A 27,108-nucleotide genomic window follows, 5' to 3' on the forward strand; every position below is an offset into this window, starting at 1 on the left:
CAGGTGTATGCAGTCCACAGGTGTATGCAGCCCACAGGTGTATGAAGCCAACAGGTGTATGCAGCCCATGTGTTTGCAGTTCACAGGTGTATGCAGCCCACAGGTGTATGCAGCCAACAGGTGTATGCAGCCCATAGGTGCATGCAGCCGACAGGTGTATGAAGCCCGCAGGTATATGCAGTTCACAGGTGTATGCAATCCACAGGTGTATGCAATCCACTGGTGTACGAAGCCCACAGGTGCATGCAGCCCACTGGTGTATGCAGCCCACAGGTGCATGTAGCCCACAGGTGTATGCAGCCCACAGGTGTACGCAGCCCCCAGGTATATGCAGTCCACAGGTGTATGCAGCCCACAGGTGTACACAGCTCACAGGTGTATGAAGCCCACGGGTGTATGCAGTCCACAGGTACATGCAGTCCACAGGTGTATGAATTCCACAGGTGTATGCAGTTCACAGGTGTATGAAGCCCACAGGTGTATGCAGCCCATGATATCTACATGCAGTATAGGTGCCATAAACCTGGAGGAGACTCTTGGGCCAAATGCAACATACAATAAGCCCAGAACTGGACAAGGCAACCAGACATGGCAGGCGGCCCCACCCTTTGCCTTCAGGTGGTAAAATATCATTTCATTAAAGAAGTCTGAGAAGTCTGAAAAAGTGAAGGGACTCACCCCACACACCAGGTAAGGGTGGATGGGACAGGGGAAGGAAGAAGGCCTTGAGCAGGGTCCCATGTAATGCAGATTAAATGTTGAATGCTTATCAGACTGACGGTCACAGCTGAGCTCTCAGTTAATGTTAGCTACCATGCTTTTTACTCTTTTCCCATCCAACCATGGCTTTACTGCTACTTCTCAGAAGCACAACCTCTGCCTACATGGATTTCCCACTCCAGCTCAAGCTGATGCCAGTTTGCAGTCTAGAGCAGTGCCTACAGGTACAGGCTTTGAACTGGACTTGAATCCTGGCTCTGCTGTGCCCCAACTGTGTGATTTGGGCCAGTGCCCCTACCTTTCTAAGCTTCAGTTTCCTCTTCTGCAAAATTGGGTAACAGCACTTCCCTTGGAGACTAACTGGAAAGATCAAATGGTCCTTCTGTGCAAGGGACTCATCCCTGGGTCTTGCCCAGAGCATGTCCTTGGCTATTTGTTTCACAAATATATATTGAGTACCTGCCATGTGTCAAACACTCTTCTGGGCTCTAAGGATATCAGAAGTGGCCAAAAAGAGAAAATTCATCTCCTTGGAGAACCTGTATTCCAGGGAGTACGTCACATGATAAACAAATAAATATACGGGCCAGGCACGGTGGCTCATGCCTGTAATCCCAGCACTTTGGGAGGACGAGGCGGGCAGATAGCCTGAGGTCAGGAGTTTGAGACTAACTAACTGGTTAGTCTGGCTAACATAGTGAAATCCCATCACTACTAAAAACATAAAAATTAGCCGGGCATGGTGGCGGTGCCTATAATCCCAGCTAACGGGGAGGCTAAGGCATGAGAATCGCTTGAACCCAGGAGGCAGAGGTTGCAGTGAGCCGAGATCAGGTGGCTGCACTTTAACCTGGGCAACGGAGCAAGACCCTGTCTAAATAAATAAATAGAGCCAAGAAATTTCATCTACTATATTTCTCAACAACAGAAAACAGTTCGATTATGTCCCTATCTTCTGACTCTGGAGGAGCTCATCCAACTGCCCCAGGTGACAGCCTCAGGTGTTGGCATTACCTTCTGGCAGATTTCTGCTGGACACCAGAGCGAGGCGCGAGCTGGCAATCTGAAGGCCATTTTGGTTAGAGGGACTCAGTGATTTTTAAAAAACGGAATCTGAATGCCTTTAGGCAGTTTTCCCTCAGTCCCCATCACTTCCTGTAGAGTTGAAACCCAGCTTGTACCTTCCGTAAGTGGCTCCTTGGGCAACCAAGGTGCGACTTCTGCTTTGGGCTAAGGGGTCATTTTTCTGCAAAGGGCAAGAAAAATAAACCTTGTTTTGCTTTCTGGGCCAAGAGGCAAAATTGAGGCTTTTGTGTAGGTACTTATATAACTAAAGAAAATTAATTTCCACACATTTCTTAGGGGAAAGCAAAACTTGATGACTAGACACTGAAATTTGGATTTCATGTAACTTTCACATGTCGTGAAATGTTTTTCTTTTTTTTTTTTTTTTCAACCATTTAAAAATCTGAAAACTATGCTTAGCTCACAGGCTGTTCAAGAAACAGATAGCTGGCTGGATTTGGTCTGGAGACTATAGTGGCTAACCCCTGTCCTGGGCTATCATCTGGGGCAGTCCTAAGTCCCAAGACAAGGCCCTGGCTCAGACAGTGAAAGGGGGAAGGACCACGTGATTACTACAGAGGTGGGCTCCAGGCCCTTGATGAACACACTCCATGCTGAAATCCTCACTGAGCCCACCGAGACCCCATCCTTGACCACCTTACCTTTGAAGTCAAACCACCACTTCAGAGAGGGCCTTTGGGATGGGAAGAAGAACAAGATGGTGACAATAGCCACACCGGTGACAGCATCAGAAAGAAACCTACAATGAGAAGGCCCCAAAACATGTGACCCTGGGCATCTCAGCAGGCCGAGGTTTGGCAGATTTGTAAATGAGGATTTGTGGAAGGGAATTAGGCCTGCTGTGAAGGGGACATTGTTGGAGGCTGGGTCACTAGATTCTGTCCTGCAATGCCCTCTGCATGGTGCAAAGCTCTTTATCTGCAGCTCCCTGGGGGTATTTAGATGCTGCTTGGGCCCAGGCAAATGCTTAGCCTCCCAACTCAAGGACCCTAGGAAGAGGGACTCAACCAAAGAGGAGAGAATCTGAGGGTGGCAGAATATTTGGAGTCTTTAGAAACTCCATAAATCAGCCTAACTAGGACTCCTGTACGAGCCCTATCTTTGTTCAGCTTGTGCTTGAATCACTCCTGGGATGGGCAGCTCACCACATTGATACAGCCCACTCACACCAGTAGAACCCTGATTGACTCAGCCTCACGGCCCCTCAAAATCTAACTATCACCTTTCTTTTTTTTTTTTTTTTTTTTTTTTTTTTTTGAGACGGAGTTTCGCTCTTGTTGCCCAGGCTGGAGTGCAATGGCGTGATCTCGGCTCACCGCAACCTCCACCTCCTGGTCTCAGGCAATTCTCCTGCCTCAGCCTCCTGAGTAGCTGGGATTACAGGCACGCGCCACCATGCCCAGCTAATTTTTTGTACTTTTAGTATAAGAGACGGGGTTTCACCTTGTTGACCAGGATGGTCTCGATCTCTTGACCTCGTGATCCACCCGCCTCGGCCTCCCAAAGTGCTGGGATTACAGGCTTGAGCCACCGCGCCCGGCTAACTATCACCTTTCAAGCATCCACAATGTATCTTTAGGAGGAGCTCTGTACACATTAAGCCCTCAGGGCAGGTACTTTCCACTCCAGGTGGGAAATCAGAGGATCCGAGAGCAGAAACCAGTTGTTCAAGGGCGGACCCTGAGCTAGTCATTTTGTTAAATTGACATACACCTAGATATAACCAAGATAGCCTGTAAATTTTATTTTTAAAGTTTTGATTTGCAGCATTGGACACAATCCAATAAGGAGTTGATTAAAGAAATCCAAGTGTTCCCATAGTTTTCTATAGACCCTGGCCTTAAACTCAGCTCTGGCTCCAAGTTCAATGAAGCCTAGAGCTCATTGCTAACCAAAGCTCTTTCCACTCACACACTTGGAAAGGAGAGTATTCAAATAGACAAGAAGTTGGAAGAGATGGTCAGTATCACCATCATCAGAGAAACACAGAGCAGAACACTAATGGCATACCATTCATCTGCCACAGACAAGACTTGAAAAGGGGAGTAAAACCAGTGAGGGTGTTGGGAACATATGCCCTTAGTGAAAGAAGAAACCAGTTGAACCTCCTGAGGCATTTGGCAACATGTTTCAGATGTTACCTGTGAATACCCTTTGATCCAGTTCTCCTACTGCTAGGAACTGGGCCTTGGGAAATGTCGTACTTTCGTACACAGATTATGGGCAAGGATGTTTATTATTGATAAGAGCAAAAAAAAAAAAAGGAATATTTTCGATAGACACACGTTTAAAGAAATTATGTTCCATTCACATTATGAAATACATGCATCTGTTTAAAAAAGATAAAAGATAATGTCAACCCTGTGTATTGACATAAAAATGCAATGAAGATACCCTGTAAACTTTATTTTAAAAGTGTTTATTTGGAGCATTGAACACAATCCGATAAGGAATTGGTTAAATAAATCAAAGTGCTCCCATTCTATAGAATACTCTGTAGTGTTTTAAAAGGATGAAGTTATGACCTGAGTCCAAGAAAATAAAATTCAAAAAAAGGATGAAGTCAGTCCAAAACGGCAAGTTGTCCATGATCATGTGATTACATTTTCCAGTCTTTTGCTATGTGTATACATATTTGTATGTGTGTATGGATGAAGATACACGTGCATATCTGGAACATCACACACCAAACTGCTCATTGCAATCATCTCTGGGCAGTGGGACATAAAGTGGATAAAGAGCCACTAACTTGTCCTTTTTCAATTCAGCATTGTTTGAATTTGTTATGAATATGTGTAACTTTTGAAATTCAATACAAAATTAAAAAGCAGATTACAAATAATATGTTGATGTGATCATATTTCTGTTTTACAAAATCTTCTTTTAATAGGGTTCTAAAAGCCAATTGGCATATGTTTCCTTGAGGTGTAATTAACATGAGATAAAACGCACCCATTTTAAGGGTATACTTTAACAAGTTTTGACAAATGTGTACAGTCCAGTAACAACGTGATCACATGTATAACAGTTCTCAGGGCCGGGCGCGGTGGCTCACGCCTGTAATCCCAGCACTTTGGGAGGCCGAGGCGGGTGGATCACAGGTCAAGAAATCAAGACCATCCCAGTCAACGTGGTGAAACCCCATCTCTACTAAAAATACAAAACATTAGCTGGGCATGGTGGTGCATGCCTGTAATCCCAGCTACTCGGGAGGCTGAGGCAGGAGAATTGCCTGAACCCAGGAGGTGGAGGTTGCGGTGAGCCGAGATCGCGCCTGGGTAACAAGAGTGAAACTCCGTCTCGGGAAAACAAAAAACAAAAAACAAAAACAACAGTTATCAGCATTTTTTTAAAAGTCAGGAAAGATGTATATCGGAACTAGAGACGGAGATTTGGCTGATTTTCATATTTTCTGTATTGTTGGGATGCTTGTAACATGCATTTTGCATCTGAAAAAAATAAAGTACCTATATTTTGGAAAAATAAAAAAAAATGGTAAGAGCAATGAGAGCTTCATGGCTTCATGAAGTTATATTGTTACTTGCTTATAACAACTTTCAGGAAATCTGAATTTATATCATCCATTTTACCAGGGAAGAGGTTGAGGCTCAGAGGGTGAGATACGTGGATTGTGCACTGTCCAGCATGGTAGCCACAAGCCACAGGTGGTCCAGTGGGTGCCTGAAATGTGCCAAGACCAAACTGACATGTGCTTTAAATGTAAAACACACAGAAGATCTTGATGATTTCATGTGAAAAAAGAATGCAGAATTCTCACTAATAATTTATACATAAAATATATATTAACATTAGTGTAAACTGTTTCTTTTCACTTTTTAAATGTAGCTATTAAAAAAATTTAAATGCATATATGGCTCACAGTATATCTCTCTTGGATGGGGCTAATTGAAATAATCAGATTTCACCAAATCCTGCAGATAAATCTCTAATCATGTTCCCGCTCACACCAGAATTTGACACAGTGCCCACTCACTCTTCTTAAAACACTCCCCTCTCTTGGTTTCTACTGGTCCATAGCTCTCAGTTCCTTCTACCTCACTCATCATCTCTCTATTTCTCTAGTAAATTCATTTTCCTCTACCCAGCTCCCAAGTGCTGGGGCTCCTCATGGTCTTCTATACTCTTCTTATACACCTTCCGTAGCTGAGCCCATCAATTCCTATGGATTTAACTCCCAAATTTACACAGTGACTCCCAGATTTATGTCTGCAACCTAAACATCTCCTCTAAGCTCCAGTGCCGCATATCCAACTTCCTATTGAGCTTGACAAGCCTAAACCAAGACCAAAATAGAATTATGAATAAGCCATTCCCAGCCCCTAAAAATATTCTTCTTCAACTAACCACCATTCATGCACACACTCCTTTCATTAATACCCCCCAAATCCAACCCAGCGCAAGCCCCATATTTAATTTTGAAAGATATCTTGACTGTTGCATCACCACTGCTACCACCCTCACTTAAGCCATCCGCCAGAACAGGGGTCAGCAAATGTCTCCTGTAAAAAGCCACACGATAAGTGTTTTTGGCTTTGCAGGCTACATGGTGTTCATCTGGACTCACATTTGACATTGGAGCATGAAAGCAGCCATAGACAGTAAGTAATTGAATAGGTGTGGCTGTGTGTCAATAAAACTTTATTTGTAGACACTGAAATTTGAATGTCATATAATTTTTGTGCATCACAAGATGTTATTCGTCTTTTGATTTTCCCGGAGCCATCAAAAAAATGTAAAACCCATTCAAAATCAAGCGGCGGGCCAGATTTGGCCCCTGAGCTATAGTTTGCTCATCCCTGTTCCAAAAGACAGGGGCCATCTAGATGAGGTTATATGTCCTAACTGTTCTCCTTATCTATATTTTTGCCCCTAGTACACATTTCCTAATGAATATAGCTAACAATTGTTGAGTTCTTTCTATAAGCCGTTCTAATCACTTGACATGTATTAATTCATTTATCTTTACAACAAGCCAATGAGAAATCTACTATTATAATATCATTTACAGATTAGGAAACTGAGGCACAGAGAGGTTAAGTAGCTTAAAACCCTCCAATGGCTGCTTACTGCTCACAGAAAAAAAAAAAAAAATCAAAATAAGCTTAACATGCCCGAAAAGACACTCTGCTCTGGCCCTCACCTGTCCTTCCTCACCCCCTTTCCTTTTTTCTCACCAGACCTTGGTCCCACTGGGTTTTTCTCAGTTTCTCAAGCATGCTAAGTGTTTTCTGGCTCAGGCTTCAGTAGACATTCTCAGTGCATCTCCACTGCTTTCGCCTGCTGTCTTCCTAAGCTTTGGCTCTTCCCAGAACTGTCCAAAGTCAATGCCCCCACTCCATTATTTTATAGCATAACCCTCTCACTCTCTCCTTCATAGCACTCGTTGTAGTGGTTATTTTGTTGTCTAACTACTTGCTTTTGTCTGTGTCCCAGTACCCAGCATCCAGCTTAGCACATAATAGTTTCTCAATCAATGTTGATTGAATGAATGAACAATTTGCTCAGTCACACAGCTTGTAAGTGGTAGAGCTAGAAGTCTAACCCAGTTTTGTCTGATTCCACATCCAGAGCTTCCCACATACAAGAAGTCAGGTTTTATCACCCAAACCTAAACAACCTCAACTCTTTTGAGAGTGAAAGAGTTAACAATAATCATAAGATTATTACAAAAGAGTTAATTAATAATCACATGGGACAAGAGATGGAAACTTGGACACAGGTCTCCCTAGCTGCACTGTCACCTCTCCAGCTCCAGGTGGCCCGGCCCAGAATCCTCCCTGTTGGACTCCACCCTGGGGGTCCCCAGAGCCTCACCCGGGAGTGAAGAAGCTGGCCCAGCCAGGGATGAACTTCGGGTCCCGGGAGAAGAGGAGGATGGCGAACAAGCAGAAAAGGACAAAAACGGCCCGTTCGGCAAACCTGTGGCACAGACATGCAGGCACAATGGTGACCCTGGGTTTCCGGCAGAGCGCAGCAGACACAGGCTCAGGCAGCTGCCCACCGGGAGTGGCTGGGCCTGGGCTCTGCCTCTGAGAAAGCTGGAGTCATGCACTTCCCAGAGAGCGCCCAGAGCAAGGGAAGGGATGCCAATGGGGTGTAAGTAATCCCTGTCTCGGGACTTCCACGCTCCCTCGGGATCCTTCCTGAGCCTCAAGCCATTCACTCCCCAAAACCACGTGCATCATTATTGCCAGGAGTTTCCCAGGGTCCTATGGAAAAATCAAGAAAGTAAGAAACAGAGTCAGAAAAGCAGAGAGAAAGAGAAACAGAGAGAAATGCAGTAGGCAAAGAGAAAGAGGAAAAGAGAGAGAGAGATAGAAAACCAGAGTCTGTCTACACTGAGAGGAGAAGACACAGAGAGGGTACAGACCTGGAAAGAGGGTGGATGGAGGTGGAAAGAGAGGATCCCCAAGCGTTGGAAGAGATAGTTACTGAATGTACCCATTTCACAGACTGGAGAGCAGAGCTTAGAGAGGGTTAGTGCTGGGACCAAGGCCACACTGACATGCGTGGCACAGCTGGTCTGTGAACACAGGCCTACTGAAGCCGTTATTTTCGCCATGTGGGAAACATGCATTAAACAAGGTCCTGGAAGCCACCTGAGATAGTGCCAAACATTTTGTGTATTCGGAGGGAAACAGTGCCTTGGGTGGAAGGTAGCAGATCCCTCTTGAGGGGCTTTTTAGTCCTCAGGTTTCTACCCCAGCACCAGGGCAAGAGGATGACTCTGTAAACCACCTCCCATCCTCCATCTCCAGGCTCCCAGGCCATTGTTTCTGAAATTCCCCTGAAGCTTAGTCCCCATGGGCCCAAGCCCAGGTCAGGAGGAAGCTCTCCTGAGCATTTAATACTCAGCTCTTCCCTCAACCCAAGGAACCCCACATACCTAATAGGCCCCAGGTTCTGGTATTCTTCCCGAATCATAGCTCGAGCCCTATCTTCTGCATTGGCTCTTATCTCAGATTTCTTCTTCCTCCAGCCCCTGAAACAGAAAGTGGGAGGTTAGGCCACTGCAGGTAGGACTAACTTCTCACCTACAACCATCACCACCACCACCACCTGACAAAGCCACGTCCTCTCTGTCCGAGGCCTGCCTGATGGCTGGTCTCCCTGCCTCTGTCTTCCTTTGCTACAGTTGTTCTTCTCACATATAGCCTGGCTGATCTTTAAAAATGTGAATCTGATCATATGATTCCCAGGCTTAAAATCTGTGAGTGGGTCAATCAGGCACATGAATAAACAGAGGAATCAATGGAACAAAATAGAAAATCTAGACACAGACTCATCACAAATGAGAATTTAGTCTGTGATAAAGTTGCTATCTCAGATTGGTGCAGAAAATATGGGCTATTCAGTAAATGGTGTCAGACATATAGATCAATGGAACAGAATTGAGAGCCCAGAAGTGAACCCATTCATCTGTGCCCAACTGATTTTTGACAGGGATACCAAGATTAAATAGTGGAGGAAGGAATAGCCTTCCAACAAATGGTGCTGCAAAAACTGGATACCCATGTGCAAAAGAATGAATCTGGACCCCTGCCTCACACCATATACAAAATCTAACTCAAAATGGATTGAAGACCTAAATGTTACCGCTAAAACCATAAAACTCTCAGAAGAAAAGGCAGGAGTAAATTTTCATGCCCTTGGAATAGGCAACAGTTTCTTCGATGTGATGCCAAAAACATAAGCCATCGAAGATAGATAAATTTGACTTCATCAAATTGTAAAATGTTGTGTGTCCATAAATGGTGTTAGGACACTGGGTGACCATCTGGGACAAAAAAAAAAAAAAAAAAAAAAAAAAAAAGCTGAATCTAAACTTCACACTGTACCATAAGGATGAACTTCAAATAGATCAGAGGTTTAAATGTAAAAATATATAACACTAGAAAAAAACATGGGATTATTCTTTTATAAGTCCTGTATTAGGAAAACCTTTCTAAGCTGTAATTGAAATTTCAGAAGCCATGGGAGAAAAGATAGAAAAATTTTTTAAACAATTCTGTATGGAGAAAAGCACCATAAGCAAAGTCAAAAGACAAATCAGGGAAAAAAATGTAGTTTCTATTGCAGAATAAGCACTCATCTTTCTAAAATATAAAGACTACCAGAAACTAGTAAAACAAGACCAATAACCCATTTGAAAAATGTATAAAAATATGAACACACAGTTTCACAATTCACAGGAAAGAAAATACCAGTGAACAAACTTTTCATATGCTTCCAAACACATGAAAAGTTGCCCAAGATTACTCTTCATAAAATAAACACAAGTTATTTTTTTCTTATCAGATTGGCAAAAATCCACTTTGCTGCAAGGAAGCAGACATGCTCATACATTGTGCATGGGAGAGTAAACGTAAAATTTGTATGAAGAATTGTTTGACAATATCTATTAAAACAAAAATGTGTTTATTCTCAGACCCAGAAATCCCACTTTGGAAATGTGTCTTATAAAAATATCTGCTTCCTTTGAGTTACAGCTGCAGGGTAAAAGAGAAAAATAAAAATAAAAATACAGAATAAAAAAACAGATGGGTGCAGGTGGCTCACGCCTGTAATCCCAGCACTTTGGGAGGTCAAAGTGGGTGGATCAGGAGTTTGAGACCAGCCTGGCCAACACAGTAAAACCCCATCTCTAACAAAAAAGCACAAAAAAATTGGCTGGGTTTGGTGGCAAGAGCTTGTAGTCCTAGCTACTCTGGAGGCTGAGGCAGGAGAATCGCCTGAATCTGGGAGATGGAGGTTGCAGTGAGCCAGGATGGCACCACTGTACTTCAGCCTGGGTGACAGAATGAGACTCTGTTTCAATAAATAAATAAACAAAACAAACCCAAAATATGTCAGGGAGGCCAGTCACCAGAAAAAGATATTTGTGTCTGTTCATGTTTGCTTAAGAAAACTCTGGAGGGTTGCACAAGAAACCAATAAAAGTGTATCATTTTTGGGGCGAATATCCTGGGTGAAGAGGCTCATGTAGGCATGGCTGGGAAGAGGGGTCATCACTGCATGCCTCTTCCTGTTTGTTTTTATTTTTGAGAACCATGTGTATGTGTTGCCTATCCAAATTAACGTAGCCACATTAAAAAGTAACCGAAGTAACCAAAATAAATACAGGAAAACAAAGTGCCAGTATTGCATTTAGGCTAGACACCATTTCTGGCTCAAGTCTCTGGGTCTGAAGCTTGCTCTTTCTTTGTTAAGAGGTTGATTTGGAAATGTCAGACATTAAGGTTTCTTTAGCACCCTACTGAGACTTTCCACCTCAGCGTAAGTAGACAGAGTGATGAGAGTTGATAAAGGCATATTTCCCATAATACGATTTGGTGTTATTTAATATCTTGTCCTCATGCCACCCCAAATTATCTTCCTTGCCAGGGCCCCATACAATGGGAAATAGTGCACTCTCCTCTTCTCTGGTCAACAGTGTTTACCCTTATTTAAAGGTAATACTATTAATAATTATTAATAATATGTGATATCAACAGGGGGTCTGAGTGTGGCAGGCAGCCCACACCTCTCACTTAATCCCTGGGAGGTCGAGAAATGAGAATATGGCTAGCCTGGTGGCTCACGCCTATAATCCCAGAGCTTTGAGAGACTAAGACATGAAGAATCACTTGAGGCCGGAAGTTTGAGACCAGCCTGAGCAACATAGTGAGACCTTGTCTCTACAAAAAAAAAAAAAAAATTTTTTTAATTAGCCAGGCACAGTGGCATTCGCCTATAGTCCTGGCTACTTGGGAGGCCGAGGCCAGAGGAACACTTGAACCTGGGATATTGAGGCTACAATCAGCTATGATCACGCCACTGCACTCCAGCCTGGGTGACAGAGCAAGACCCTGTCTGTAAAAATAAATACATACATACATACATAAAGAAATGAGAATATGACATGAAATAACGATCATCCTTAGCTTTCATCAGCAGATACTGAGCTAGAAAGGCCACTCCCTGGTTCCCCACTCTACCTGCCAAGAAGAAAATGAGAGGTACCTGAAGCTCAGTCCCCCATACAGGAAGGAGATCCAGAGCCAGCCTGCCAACAGGAACAACAGCATGAGAGGGAAGGCGAAAATGAACCAGGAGCCAAAATTCACCACGTCACACTGCGGAAAGAAACTGGAGAACAGCGGGAGATGAGAACAGGCCAAGGGCAGCCATGCCCATTTGGGGAGTGGGAGAGGGGACCAGGTGGTACTAGCAGTTGTGGGTCAAGAGGGGAATGAAGGGTCCCATGGGAGTCTTGGGAACAGTGTCTTCCACCTCTTCTAATAGAAGCCCCCGTTTTTCCTCTTCTTTAGGGGCTGCTGGCTTCTGACCTAGTGGGACCAATGGGTGCACTACCGTCAAACTCTCTGCCCCCTGGGGGCCAGACAGGTACCTGAGTGAATGAAACAGGCTGGGTCAGGCCATGGAGAATTGAAGAGAGCTGTGTGCATTAAAGGGATCAGGTGCTGTTTGCTCCCCCATGGTAGCCATGCAGGAGTGCAGGGCCAGTAAGCCCAGATCTGGGTTTTACTTGAAATTATGTGATGTTTAAATGTTGGAAATTTATGAAAATGTTTTTGATGAATGTGGGAGTCAAACATAACACATCTGCAGATGGAAACCTTTGCCCTCCTTATTATATATGCTCAAAGACCCTGGACATTTTGTCCAGGCAATGGTGATGCCAATGAGTTCTTTCTCTGCTGAATGGTGTCCAATCTCAGTTCTATTAAGACATCATCAAGCCTGAAAGGATGAAGGGCAATAACACTCAGTGCTGGTGAAGATGTGGGAAAACAGGCAGATTCTTGATGTCTGTTCATCAGGATACTCTTTTCTGGAGAAGAATTTGGTAAAATGCAGTAAGAGTCTTAAAAATGTGCATACCCTTTTACCCAGAAATTCTACTACTTGAAATAAACTTTAAAACAAACTACCAGAATGTGGTCAGGAATCTAAATGCTAGATTGAAAAGTGGAAAAATAAGTTACAGAATGATGTATACAAAAGCATATGGACACTCACAGACATTTCTAGGTAAATAAGTAAATCAAACCAAAACATTAACAGTTATTACATAATAAATAAACAAAAAAAGAATTAATAAATTCTATATAGTGGGATTCTAAGAGCTTTTTTATTTCCTCCTTTTTCACTACCTGTATTTTCTACAGTGAATAAGCATACCTCTGTAATTAGACAAAATAAAAATATTGTTTAAAAAATATTAAAATATCAGCAAGTGTATGGTCAGTTACATAACTCGTAATAGTGAAATAATAAACATTATAAAATGAAAACAATCTAAATGCCTAGGATTAAAGTATGACACCCAAATTAAGATAACATATAGTCACTAAAACTTGGGTTTCCTAAAAAAATTTTAATAATAAAATCAGACAATAAAACTGTATTAAGAGTATAGTGACAAAAACATGAAAAATATACACATTGAATATATGGATATAGAAAAGTCTAGAAGAAAGTCTGTTAAAATCTTACAGTGGGATTGAAGGTATTTCAAACTTCTTTTTCTATATTTTCCAAATGTTTCTGTAATGTGCCTCTATCATTTTATAATCAGAATAAACCAATAAAACATATTTTGGCAACAAGGGCCAAAGGACCACTCAGGGCAGCCACTTCTGCCGTCTCCCCAGGCTTCTCCTGTTCTCAACTGGAGAATCAAAATCACGTGTTACCTAGCATTCCTTTTAAATCCCCTCTCCCTATACCAGACAGTTTACATTCGAGCCATTGTGCTGCATACAATTTGCATGTAATTTACCTGAAATCTTACATTTGACATTTTTACTGTGTATATATGTTAATATATATATTATGTATTCTATGTTAATATTATATACTACAGATACATAAGATATATTTTATAAAATATAAATATGAAAGATACATTAAAAAAAAACATATAATTTCCCCAATTTCATTTCAGGTTTGAACAAAGCCTTACATCAGGGCAGGCAGGCAACCTGAAAATGCTTTGACAACAACTTCTGCCCTCCAATTCTCTCCGTCCCCAACCCAGGCCCTGCCCTCCATCCCCAGAGCCCACATCTTCCTATCCAGCCCCGGGGATGGGCCCTGGCAAACCCTAATGTCAAATGCCTACCTTTCCCCTCGGCAGAACACTAACGGGCTGAGCCTAGATTCTCCCACACCTGAAACAAGACCCTCTTTGCTTCTGGCTTTTCTGTCACCAAGCTAAAACCACAAGGCACAGCCAGGCCTTGTTTAAAGGATAGAGATAAAAAGACATCTGAGGTTTGCAGTAAAACTCAGTGGACTTAAATCAATTGGTGAAATACACCTACGACTTTTTTTTTTTTTTTTTTTCCACTTCTCCCAGTGCATGGCTGAAATTCACTGGTTCCCATTATCAAATTTCAGAATCAAAGCATTTTGGAATCTGAGAATGCAATGGCAATTCATCTTACCCAGGAGTTAAGGTTTTAAAATCAGCACGAGGCCAAACATGGGTGTGTTCATATCTCTTGTGAAAACACCTTTAGTTACTCACATGTATGTTACTGAGTGTTGCCCGCATAGCAAACCTCTCTCGGGAAGATCAGCAGGGTCTCCCTTCATCCGCACAGGTTTCTGATTCTTTGGTTGGACAACAGGTAAAGAAGTTGGCTAGTATTTGGAGCCATGTTGAATATCAAATACTTTTTGCTGTCCTTCGTTTGCCAAATGCTTACATTTGCATTTATGTAAATTAAATGAACCTATGCTACATCTCCACTGCAAGAAATCTTAGAAACCCTGCCTCAGAATCCTGGAACCTAAAAGTCTTAGAGACAGGATCTTAAAATACTGAATTTTTAAAGTCTTGGAAACCAGAGGCTTGAAATAATGGGAGCAGCAAGTTGTGCAGCTGGAGCACCCTTCTCTCATTCTCAGGCCCTGACTGCCGGCCACCCAGTCACTGCTGCCCACTTCCAGGGATGGGGAGACTTTAGCTCCCAGCAGAGCCCACTTCACTAGGGGACCCTGCTTATGGCTGGAAGGCTTCTCCCAGGCCATGAACAGCCACAGACCCATGCCTCTGGAATGGGTCACTTTGCTGTCACCTTTCCAGTGACTTGGAGGAAAAGCTGTGTCCTTAGACAACACTTGCCCCTATAGCCTTATATCTTCTTACCTTCCCTTCGCCCCAGGTTCTTCATCTCCCTGGTATTCTTGCTGGTCCCTGAACCTCCCCAGGAACAGCCCCACCTCCCAGCCTCGTAGGAGCTACTCCCCGCTGTCAGCAATGCCTTTCCCTCCTGTGTCCACGTGGCTCATTCCCTTCTAGGTGCCTGCTCAAATGTCAGCCTGTCAGAAAGAACTAGTGTCCCTGACCAACCTACATAAACTAGCACCCCTCTCTCCTCACTTCTACCCTCTTGCCCAGCTGCATTTTTTCCCTAACTTATCACACAGATATATTACATATTCATTTGCTTTTTCACTTATTGTCTGACTCTCCCACCAGAATGGAAGCTCCCCAAGGGCAGGGATCTCACTGGGTTTTGTGTATTGCTGCGTATCCATAGCCTGGCCCAGAGAAAGCCCTCAATACACATTCTCTGGATGGTGAATGAACGAGGGACGAGGAAGGGAGGAGCAGAACCCTCCCTGCCGGCGGGGACTCTTGCTTTCACCTCTTGAGCTGGCCAAGCAGGATGAGGTTAGGGGCCGTGCCCGTGAGTGTGGCTGTGCCCCCAATGCTGGCTGAGTAGGGGATGGAGATGAGAAAGCCCTTCCAGATGTTCCCGCGATATTCCTCCTCCTTCCTGGAGTCAGCCAGCAGATCCAGTGGAACCTCCGTCTCCCCAGAGTGGTCTTTGCTTTAAACAAATCCAAAGAGAAGCCATTCAGAACACATGGAGAACAGGCCACAGACTATCCAGGGATTGGGGGAGCTAAGTGATCTTTCTAGAAGGTAATTTGGCACAGGTATCAAAAAACCTGTAACAAGGTGCAACTTTTGAGCTCAGATACTATACTCTAAAAATGTATCCTAAAGAAACAGACTAGTGTCTCAGGTATGAGTACAGGGGAATTCACCATGCCACTAAACATAATTTAAGTGAGGAATAGTCTAAATGCCCATAAAAAAGGGGCTGATAATAAAGATGACCCTCTTCCTGGGTGGAATACCAGTGCAGCTATTAAACGGATGCTTGGTAAGATGAAAGCTGTCCATTCACAAACTACAGTGAAAAGGCACGTCACAGTACTATTTAGTTTTTTATTTTATAAATACTCATGTTTCAGCTGGGCGTGGTGGATCACTCCTATAACTCTAACACTTTGGGAGACCAAGGCAAAAGGATTGCTTGAGGACAGAAGTTTGAGACCAGCCTGGGCAATATAGTGAGACCCTATCTCTAAAAAAATTTTTTTAAATCAGCTGGGTATGGTAGCACACACCTGTAGTCCCAGCTGCTCAGGAGGCTGAGGCAGGAGGGTTGATTGAGCCCAGAAGTTTGAGGCTGTGGTGAGCTATGATTGTACCACTGCCATTTAGGTTGGGTAACAGAGTGAGACCCTGTCTCTAAAAAAGTTAATAAACAATAAATAAAAATAAAGGAACAGCCATGTTTCGTGAATACAAGAGCATTTAAAGTCTAGAAATATATGCAAATTCTTTTGCCGCTTTTCCCAGGAGTGAAATTATGTATTTTTTTTTTTTCTTTTTTATCTTCTGGGTTGTTTTCCTTGTGTAGTTTAAGAGTTTTGGGAAATAATGAAATTAAGAATTATTAAGTACATAATTAAAAGACCATAAGGTTGGCATTATTGAGGTGCAATGATGTCTGCTATACTCCATTAAGTAAAATAAGTTATGGAAACAGACTGAAATGAAGAAAAAAAGTGAACCAGCAGGTTACAAAACAGCATATATAGCATTATCAATTTTTATTTTATTTATTTATTTATATTTTTTGAGACGGAGTTTCACTCTTGTTACCCAGGCTGGAGTGCAATGGCATGAACTCAGCTCACTGCAACATCTGCCTCCCAGGTTCAAGCGATTTTGCTGCCTCAGCCTCCAGAGTAGCTGAGACTATAGGTGCCCACCACCATGCCCAGCTAATTTTTATATTTTTAGTAGAGATGGGGTTTCACCATGTTGGCCTGGCTGGTCTCAAACTCCTGACCCCAGGTGATCTGCCTTCCTCGTCCTCCGAAAGTACTGGGATTACAGGTGTGGGCCACCACGTTAAAAATGCATTTATGTGTAAAGCTCTCTATCAAGAAATAGTTTAGAATGGTATTCATTTAATGGTTACAATCTACCTCTGGAAGTGAGATGCTGAATACATTCATTTTTTTAGTTTAAGGGTATTTTTTGACATATGCAATTCTAAAATGTTTATAAGTGAATGAAATTGAGAACTGCTGTAGCGCTGTAACCAGGTGACAAGATAGATATGTTAATGAGCTTGATTGTGATCATGTCACAATGTACCCATATATCAAAACATTACATTATATATTTTAAATATATAATTTTTAGGTAATTGAGAATTGCTGCAGCACTGTAACCAGGTGACAAGATAGATATGTTAATGAGCTTGACTGTGATCATGTCACAATGTACCCATATATCAAAACATTACATTGTATATTTTAAATATATAATTTTTATTTGTCAATTATAGTTCAGTGAAGCTGAAAAAAAGGGAAATTAAGATTTTTTACAAAGAAAACTGTTCTAACAAGGACACATGGACACAGGGAGGGGAACATCATACACGAGGGCCTGGGGGGTGGGGGGCTAGGGGAGGAATAGCAGGGGGTCAGGGGATTGGGGAGGGAGAGCATTAGGAGAAATACCTAATGTAGATGACGGGGCGATGGATGCAGCAAACCACCACCATGGCACGTGTCTACCTATGTAACCAACCTGCACAATCTGCAATGTACCCCAGCACTTCAAGTATAATAAATAAAAAATAACAATAAAGTAGTTGCTGTTCAAAAAAAAGAAGAAGAAAAGAGAAGACTATTCTATGTAATGAATCAAATTTTTAAAATTAAAGTAAAAACGAAAATGAAAATTATTTCCTTAAAGAAGGAATGATAATTCAAATACTCTCTGGCCTGAATCACTACATAAGGGACTTCTTCCTCAGAGGACAATGGGGACATGAGCTGGGGTCTGAGTGGCTGATTTCCAGTATGACAGGAAGGCAAAGACCAGAAGCAGGTGGAAACCACCACCATGGTCTGACTTCTCAGGGGTGGCAGGCCCAGGCCAGAACTGTGGCCTCCCTCAGACCTGGGCACGCCAACCATCCTAAGTATCAAAAAGAGAAAAAGCAGAAAGGGCCCTAGAGTTTATCTAGAGCGACCACTTTTTTGTTCGGGTGAGGAAACTGAGGCCCAGAGAGGGGAAGGGGTTTGCATCCAACATAGACTTCCAGGGAGTTAGGACTGGGTTTCCCAATAGACCCAGTGCAAGCACTGCACGGGCAGACATTTAGAACATATTTCCAGGCTACATGGTCACAAGTGGCTGGACCAATCATATAACCCATGCCTGAAAGGTGGACTTAGAGCCCCCAAACATGGTGCCAAGAAGGAGCACAGGCTGTGGGATGAAACAGGCACAAGGTCATGCCCCTCCCCTGCTAAAACCTCCATCAGCTCCCATCTCATTCAAAGTCAAGGCTATAGCCACGGCTCATGAGGTCCCACGTGCTCTGTCCTCCACCATCACTCTCTCCCCACCCAAGAAAACTCTCTGACCCAGCCTCCTACCATGTGCTCTCTCACTCACTCAGCTCCAGCCACACTGGCTTCCTGGCTGCTCTTTGACCTCTCAAGAGCTTTTCACCTGCTGGTCCCCATGCTGAGAACACTCTTCCCATGGTGACCCCCAAGACTCCCCACCTCTTGCAGGGATTTGCTCAGGCACGACCTCCTTGTGAGGCCTTCCCTGACCACCCATATTCAAACCGCCCCTTCCCACTTACCAGCTCGCCTCCCCGCCCTCTTTCCTGCTTTGCTCTCCCTCCAAAGCTTATCAACCACCTGACACACCATGGATTATTCATTCTTCCGTTTCTTGGCACTAGAATCTAAGCCCAAAAGGGCTGGGATTTCTGCTCCCTTGCTGTATCTCCATCCCTAGAATAGTGCCTGGCTTACCATAAGCTCTCAATAACTATTTGCTGAATGAATGAAATAGACCAGATCGACGCCCAGCACTGCCTCGAGCAGATTGCTTGACTCCCTGCTGTGTCGTCACTGTTAAATTGAGATCACAATGCCGTCATAAGAAGTGCTAACATCTGGACGTGTACGGTCCAGCCAACCTGCCGTATCTGCATTATCTCACACAGCCAGTATGCAGCAGAGCCAGAGTTCCAAGTCAGGTGTTTGTGACTCCAGATCCCATGATCTTAACCACACTGCCATAATGCAAAGAATACACTAGACTAAATGCGATTTCAACATCAACGTGAAGATGCTTTCTAAGTCATGTAAGGGTGAAGGGGGCTGTTATTGTTTTACAGGGTGTTTTGTCTGTATGGACTCCTAACCCTGCCTGCTCCCCTCTCCTCCTCATTAGTTTGTGCTGTCTTGCTCTTCTGGGTCCCTTCTTTCAAGAGGAAAGTACCTGTGATCCTCAACCTCACCGGACCTTTAGGGATTTAATGTACTGTCCTACCCTTTCCATGTCTGCTTTTTTTTTTTTTAAAGGAGCTGTTGAGGTTCAGTTTAGGCCACAGAGGTGGATGGTGAAAACTTAGGCATTAGGTCGTTTGCAGAAAAATTCAGGGATGGGAGGAAAATGGTTTGCAGCATTGAATTCTTGTTCATTGACTCCTTGAATCAAGCACTGGCTCCTCTACGAATTTCACCAATAACTTACTCTTCTGTGCTGGCGAGAAACTGCATCTCCGTGGGCACAGTGTGTAGGCCGTTTCTCCGCACAGCAGCTAGGAGGAAAGAGCATGATGTCTTTAGTGTTATGTAGCGAATGGGACAGGAGTGTCCCAAGTCTTGTGTAGTCAGTCAAGAATGCTTTCTTTGCCAAGGAACCTACACTATTCATAGAATCGAAAGACAAAGACAGAGAGGAAAGGAAGGAGGGAGGGAGGGAGGGAGGGAAGGAAGGAAGGAAGTGGGGGAGGGAGGGAGAGGGAAAGGTGGGAGTGAGGGAAAGAGAGAGAGAGAAAGAAAGAGAGAAAGAAAAAGAAAGTACAAGAGAAAGGGAAAGGAAGAGAGAGAAAAAGAAGGAAGGAAGAAAAGAAGGAAAGAGACAAAGAGAAAGAAAGAGAATGAGAGAGAGAGAAAGAAAAGGAAGGAAGGAAAGAGAGAGAAAGAAGGAAGGAAAGAGACAGAGAAAGAAAGAAAGAAAGAAAAAATTAAAAAGACAAGTCAGTCAGCATTCTGTCCCCCTGTGCTACCATCCATCTGTGAAGATGTGCCCAGCCTGTTGGCAGGGAGTTAGCAGGGTTTAGCTGCAAGGCTTCTTGACACTCCATAACTCAAGCCTAGGCTTACCTGAGTAGCTATTGCCAACGTTGTGAAATGACAGGTCTGATGGTACTGAATCAGCAAGGGGTCAGGCGACCCCACTTATCCATTCATTCATTCATTCATCCAAAAAATGTTTATTGAGCACCTACTACGTGCTATTGACTATGTTCTTGGGATACTCTGTGAATAAGTAGCACATGTGTTTCAGTTCTTCTTTTGAGATAAGAGCTTGGTGCAACTTGGAACCCAGAGCCACAACTTGGGCACTTGAACCCTAGCCAATTAATCCACCAGCAAATCACTATGGAGCACCTGCCATGTGCCTGGTGCTGAGTGACAAGAGATGAAAGTCCATGTCCCCATGGAGCTGATCTTCTGGTGGCAGAGACAGGCCACACATGACCAAGTTACATATGCAGTACTTCATGTGAAGGTGCGTGCCATGCAAAAAACACGAGGCAGGGAAGGGGCCAGGCATCCTGAGGTGAGGCACCTTCTTCAAGGCTCAAAGCAAGTCTGATAAAGAGGGGAATCTGACTTCAAACCAAGACCTGAAGGTCAGGTGGTGAGCCATGCAAACATCTGGGGCAAGAAAGAACAGGGGCAAAGGCCCTGGGTGGAAGCACACCCAGTGTCAGGAAGCGGGGGGGAGGCCGGTGGGGCAGCAGGGGCCTGACGGGGGGGAAGAGTAACAGCAGGCAAGGTAAGAGAAGTGGCAGCGGGTGGAGGTGGCAGGAAGTGGGTGGGGTCAGGCAGGAGTCTCAGAGCTCACTGGAAGAACTGTGGCTTCTCCTCTGAGTCAGGTAGGAGCTAGGGTAGCATTTGAGCAGAGGAGGCTCAGGACAGGAGCTGACTTCATCTTTAAAGTTCTTTCTCTGGCCGGGCGCGGTGGCTCAAGCCTGTAATCCCAGCACTTTGGGAGGCTGAGGCAGGTAGATCACGAGGTCAAGAGATCGAGACCAACCTGGTCAACATGGTGAAACCCCGTCTCTACTAAAAATACAAAAAATTAGCTGGGCATGGTGGCACGTGCCTGTAATCCCAGCTACTCAGGAGGCTGAGGCAGGAGAACTGCCTGAACCCAGAAGGCGGAGGTTGTGGTGAGCCGAGATCGCACCATTGCACTCCAGCCTGGGTAACAAGAGCGAAACTCCGTCTCAAAAAAAAAAAAAAAAAAAAAAAATTATTTCTCTGGTCAAGGATGGTGGTTCACGCCTATAATCTCAGCTACTCAGGAGGCTGAGGCAGGAGGATTGCTTGAGCCCAGGAGACTGAAACCAGCCTGAGCCATGCAGCTAGATTCCATCTCTAAAAGATTTTTTTAAAAATTAGCTGGGTATAGTGGCGCATGCTTGTAGTCCCAACTACTCCAGAGGTTGAGGTGGGAGGATCAGCTGAGGCCAGGAGTTGGAGGCTGCAGTGAGGTATAATCATGCCACATAACCATGTCACCGCTTGGGCAACAGAGAAAGACCTTGTCTCTTAAAGCAAATACACAAAAATGATAAAGTTATTCCTCTGTTTGATGGACCAGACTCCCCAGCAGCCTTTGACAGTGCTTTGGAGATAAGAAAATTAGAATGAATGAAACGTTCCTGCAGCTGGAACCACCACCAAGAGTAAAATAACCCACCCCTGGGAGTTGGGTGTGTGGCTGGTGACCAAATACATAGGCCTTGGGTTCAAATCCTAGCTCCGTCACTGACTATGTGACTTTAGGCCAGTGGCTCCCAGTGAGGGCCAATTCTGTACCCAAGGGATGTTGGGCAGTGTCTGGGGGCATTTTTGGTTATCACAGCTTGGGTGGAAGGGCAAAGTACTACTGGCATCTATCAGTTAGAGGCCAGAAATGCTGCTAAAGGTCCTGCAGTACGTAGGCCAGCCCACCCCAGCAAAGACTCATCCCACCCAAATGCCACTGATAATGAAGTTGAGAAACCCTGGTTAGGCTCTATCTCTTAATCTCCCTCTACCCAGTTCTTTAATTCATAAAATGGGGGTCACAGTTCTAGGATCATCAAGAGGATTAAAGAGTTAACCTACTGCCGGGTGCGGTGGCTCACGCCTGTGATCCCAGCACCGTGGGAGGCCGAGGCGGGCAGATCACCTGAGGTTGGGAGTTTGAGACCAGCCTGACCAACATGGAGAAACCCCGTCTCTACTAAAAATACAAAACTAACTGAGCCTGGTGGTGCATGCCTCTAATCCCAGCTATGCAGGAGGCTGAAGTAGGAGAATCATCTGAACCCAGGAGGCAGAGGTTGCAGTGACCTGGGATGGCGCCTTTGCACTCTAGCCTGGAGGACAAGAGCGAAACTCTGTCTCAAAAAAAAAAAAAAAAAAAAGTTAACCTACTAAAACTAGGGATGAGCAAACTTCTGTAAAAAGCCAGACAATGAACATTTTAGGTTTTGGGGGCCATCAGGTCTCCGCCGTAACAATACATCTCTGCCATGGGAGCAGCAAATCAGCCACAGACAACACATCAGTGCTTGGGTGTGGCCCAACTTTTATTTGGGGGACATAAAAAATTTTTTTGAGACAGGGTCTCGCTCTGTTGCCCAGGCTGGAGTGCAGTGGCACGATCACGGCTCACAACAGCCTCGACATCCCGGACTCAGGTGATCCTCCCACCTCAGTCTCCCAAGTAGCAGGGACCACAGGTATGTGCCACCATGCCCGGCTAATTGTTGTATTTTTCTGTACAAAAAAAGTCTATGTTTCCGAGGCTGGTCTCTAACTCTGGGGCTCAAGTGATCCTCTCATCTTAGCCTCTCAAAGTGCTGGGATTATAGACATGAGCTACCACCCCGGCCTGAAATTTGAATTTCATATAATTTTTCACATGTCACAAAATGTTTTTCTTCTTATGATTTATTTCAACCATTTAAAAATATGAAACCTATTCTTAGCCCCCAGGCTGCATAAAAAGTAAGCAGTAGGCTGGATGTGGAGGGTCATGGTTTGTTAATCTTGAGATAAAGAATTTAACAGGTCTAGGTAGTCCCAGCTACTCGAGAGGCTGAGGTGGGAGGACTCGTTGAGCTAGGGAGGCTGAGGCTGCAGTGAGTGGTGATCAGGCCACTGCACGTTACCCTAGGTGACAGAGCAAGACCCTGTCTCAAAAAAAAAAAAAAAAAAAAGAAAGGAAGAGAGAGAGAAAGAAAAAAAAAAAGAGGGAGAGAGGGAGGGAAAGGAAGGAAAAAGGAAAGAAAGAAGGAAGGGAGGGAAGAGAGGAAGAGAGGGAAGGAAGGATTAATTTAACAGGAGGCTGAGTGCTAGCAAAAGTTCAGTAAATGTGGGTTACCCTTGAGAAAGAAGAAAACAGAGCCCCTGGCACTGGGAATGAGTGACTCTCAGAGCCAGGTCACTTTGTTCTCCTGTTGGACTTCCACGATCTAACAGCACACTGACCTCAGACAAAGTCATAAGCAAGGTCGTAGCACCGCCCTCAAAACCCCGAGCACCCCCGTCTCTTGCTAAATGAGTGACTGCTCCTTCCTTACCCAGCTCAGAATTGCCTCTGGTCTCCTGTCCCCAACCTCCAACCCAGATCCTGTCTTGAGTTCCTTTTAACACCCCCGTCCTGAGACACTCAGGGTGGCTCATAGCATGTGCACCCCGCCTCCCTGCTGTCATAAATGATAACAGCTTGTTTCATGACTAGTGTGTTTCTCGGGTCTTTGGTGAAGGCCACTGATGCTCTTCAAGGAACTTATGTAGGACACAAAACAAGTTTGATTTTTTTTTTCTTTTCTACATGGGATTTTCCTTCACATGGATGTCAGGCCACACACTCAGCCACGTGGACATTCCTTGTCTCACCCAGCAGCTCGGGGAAGTCCCTTCCACACCCTGGGCTGCTCTCGTGGTACCCCATCGGTACCAGATTCCATGGTGGCTGGCCGTGTCATTTTTCCTGTGACCATGGCTGGCCTTGTTGGTCACCTGCAGGGGTCTGAAGGTAAAAGTTGAGTCAGCTGCTCTGGGCCACACGGACGAGGGCCCCTGGGCATGAGTGCTGGGAACAGGTCCACACGCCACGCACGAGGCCAGGGTCCAGGGCACTGAAGTAGGAAGCGAGGGGCTATTAATAGCACACTAAGGTGGAGGGCAAAGTTGCTCCCCGGGGGATGGCCAGACAGGAAAAACTCTGACTTGGTGACCCCCAGCCCCCACCATCTCTAGCTCACTCTACCATCTTCCCACCCGGGCACTGTGCAGATGATTCTTTATGCAGCCAGGGTGAACAGCAACTTGTCTGAGGTTACAGATAGGGAAACTGAGCTCAGCAGCTGGCCACAGCCCCAACCTGGCCCCGTTTGCTCTGCGTCTGAGTTGGAAGAGCCCTGATAAGAGATTGTATGTGGTATAAATAAGGTAGTGGAGGGTATTCATACATGCAGAACTCTAAATGGTAATTAGCTTTATCATATAAGATCAGGAAGGAAGGAGTTTTGCTTTTTCCTTACAGAGATTGGTAATGTGAAAAAAGTTAATAACAGGTATTATTTTCTGATGATGATGAAGTCATGAAGATGGAATTGGAAAGCCTGATGCTGAGCTAAGCTCTCAGGCATTTACCCAGGATCTACCCCTGTGCTTCCTGTGATCTCAGTAGCCCAAGAGACCACGTGGAAACAGGCCAATAAGGCTAAGTCCCCAGAGAGACTTCTCTGGGTCCAGAAATCGCCAGTTGGTTAGAACCTTGATTCTTCTGTAAAGTCTTATTCAAATCATATCAATCCATGAGTCTGTGTCAGGCCACGGGACTGAGAACTTTCACATTTATAATCTTATGGCTGTCTCCAAGCAGCCTTAGAGAGCTACGCCAAGTTTATTACCTTCCTCTTTACAAGAGGGGAAACTGAGGCCCAGAGAGGTGGGCTAAAGTTGGGATCAAGAGGACCCAATGAGTCAGTGGCAGAGTCAGGCTTATATCTAGAACTTAGGATCCCCTACCCCTGAAACTCAGTCCATCTCCAAGGCACCCACTTGGCACTCAGCAGGTCTGATGTGAAACTGATAACTCTGATCTGGCCTCCCTGGTATGACCGAGATGTTCTTAAAGTCTGACATAACGAAGGCCCTCAGGAAAGAGTTCGTGTGTCAGTAAGGTAAAAATCACCCCAGGGAAGGTCACAAGCCCCAAGTTAAGCAGGTTTATGTCCATTCATCCATTTAGCACCTATGCCAGCCTAGGTAGTGAGGATTATTATCCCCGTTTTAGGTTTGAGGAAACTGAGGCAAAGAACAGTTAGTTAAATGGCCTATTTGCATATTCATCAATTCCACACATTTATATATATAACATCTACTATGTACCAACAGTGTCTTAGGTGAACAAGACTGCACCAGTGAAGATTCAAAACAATGAGAAAGATTGATACACCCCTCATGGAGCTTGGAGTCCATGGAGGAAACAGATTGTAAACCAGGAAGCGAATAAATCCCGCTCAAGTAGGAGTGGCAATGTCGATGTGCATCAAGGTAGAAGGTCTTATTACCTGTGCCTCCGATTCCTGGACATCTCAGAAGTCGTTTTTAATACAACTGCCACATATTAACCACTTCCTGTGTACCTGGCTCTCGTTTCTCACGTAAGAGTCAGTGTTCTTGTTTTATAGATGAGGAAAGTCGCAGGAGGTGGGTTAGCATTACGGATGAAAACTGAAAGAGGACAACACTTCACCCAACGTAAAACACCCTTGTGTTGTGAAGGGTGGCATCCTGGACCTTTCTATAAAGGAAAGACACAGACGGCAAGCTAGCTTTCTATGGACAGAGAAAGGAGGTGAAAGCGTTGAGATTCAAAAGCCAGGTGGAGGGCCAGATATGGTGGATCACGCCTGTAACCCCAGTGCTTTGGGAGGCTGTGGCTAGAGGATCACTTGAACCAGGGGTTCGAGGCTGCAGTGAGCTAATGACACCGCTGCACTCCAGCCTGGGAGACAGAACAAGACCCTGTTCTAAAACACACAAACAAAATCCAGGTGGGCCTTTTACTGGCCAAGGGACACGGGGCCAGTCATGCCTTTGAGCTTCAGTTTCTTCCTCTGTAAAATGGACATGCTAATAGTGCCTTCCCACGGGGTGGTGGAGGATCGAAGGAGAGCATCCATGTGGGGGACATTGGCGAAGCCATCGCTCACATGGCACCTGGGTGCCCTAGGCAGTGCAGGGCACAGAACTGGGTAAAGGAACCAGAGAAAGGCAGCAGCGCTGCCCTCCAAGGCTGAGGACCTCTGGAGTCTTATCTAGATAGTCCCACCCTGCCCTAGGTTCTGCCTTCTCTGTACCAGGCCCCATGGCAAGGTGCTTAGAAGCATAGATTCAGGATTCAGACAGAACTCAGCAAATCACCACATTACTTTGGGCAAATCATTTTGCCTCTCTGAGCCTCAGTCTCTTTATCTATATAATGAGCACCATTACCTCCTAGTACAATTATAAAGATTAGATGAGCTAATGAGTATAAAAAAAATGAGCACGGGCCAGGCACGGTGGCTCACACCTGTAATCCCAGCACTTTAGTGGGCAGAGGTGGGGGGAATCACAAGATTAGGAGATCAAGACCATCTTGGCTAACACAGTGAAATCCTGTCTCTACTAAGACTGCAAAAAATCAGCTGGGCATGGTGGCATGCACGTGTAATCCCAGCTACTCAAGAGGCTGAGGCAGGAAAATCGCTTGAACCCAGGAGACAGAGGTTGCAGTGAGCCGAGATCGTGCCACTGCACTCCAGCCTGGGGGACAGAGTAAGACTCCGTCACGCACACACC

General features: G+C 44.8%; 1 protein-coding gene across 4 annotated transcripts in view; it reads right to left on the reverse strand.

Moving 5' to 3' along the window:
- Positions 1-27,108, reverse strand: part of SLC13A3 (solute carrier family 13 member 3) — an 85,427-nt gene that overhangs the window by 16,546 nt on the left and 41,773 nt on the right. For 2 of the 4 annotated variants that reach the window (XM_003936483.4, XM_074406607.1), the window contains exons 4-9: positions 19,715-19,781; positions 15,489-15,674; positions 11,830-11,955; positions 8,714-8,809; positions 7,642-7,746; positions 2,448-2,545 (exon numbers count right to left, since the gene is read on the reverse strand). In XM_003936483.4, coding sequence (XP_003936532.1) covers positions 2,448-2,545; positions 7,642-7,746; positions 8,714-8,809; positions 11,830-11,955; positions 15,489-15,674; positions 19,715-19,781 — 678 coding nt within the window. The remainder of the gene's footprint in view (positions 1-2,447; positions 2,546-7,641; positions 7,747-8,713; positions 8,810-11,829; positions 11,956-15,488; positions 15,675-19,714; positions 19,782-27,108) is intronic. The other 2 variants (XM_074406609.1, XM_074406608.1) reach the window with 2 other exon arrangements.

This window comes from Saimiri boliviensis, chromosome 9 (genome assembly GCF_048565385.1).
Source record: "Saimiri boliviensis isolate mSaiBol1 chromosome 9, mSaiBol1.pri, whole genome shotgun sequence".
Classification (NCBI taxonomy): Eukaryota; Metazoa; Chordata; class Mammalia; order Primates; family Cebidae; genus Saimiri; species Saimiri boliviensis.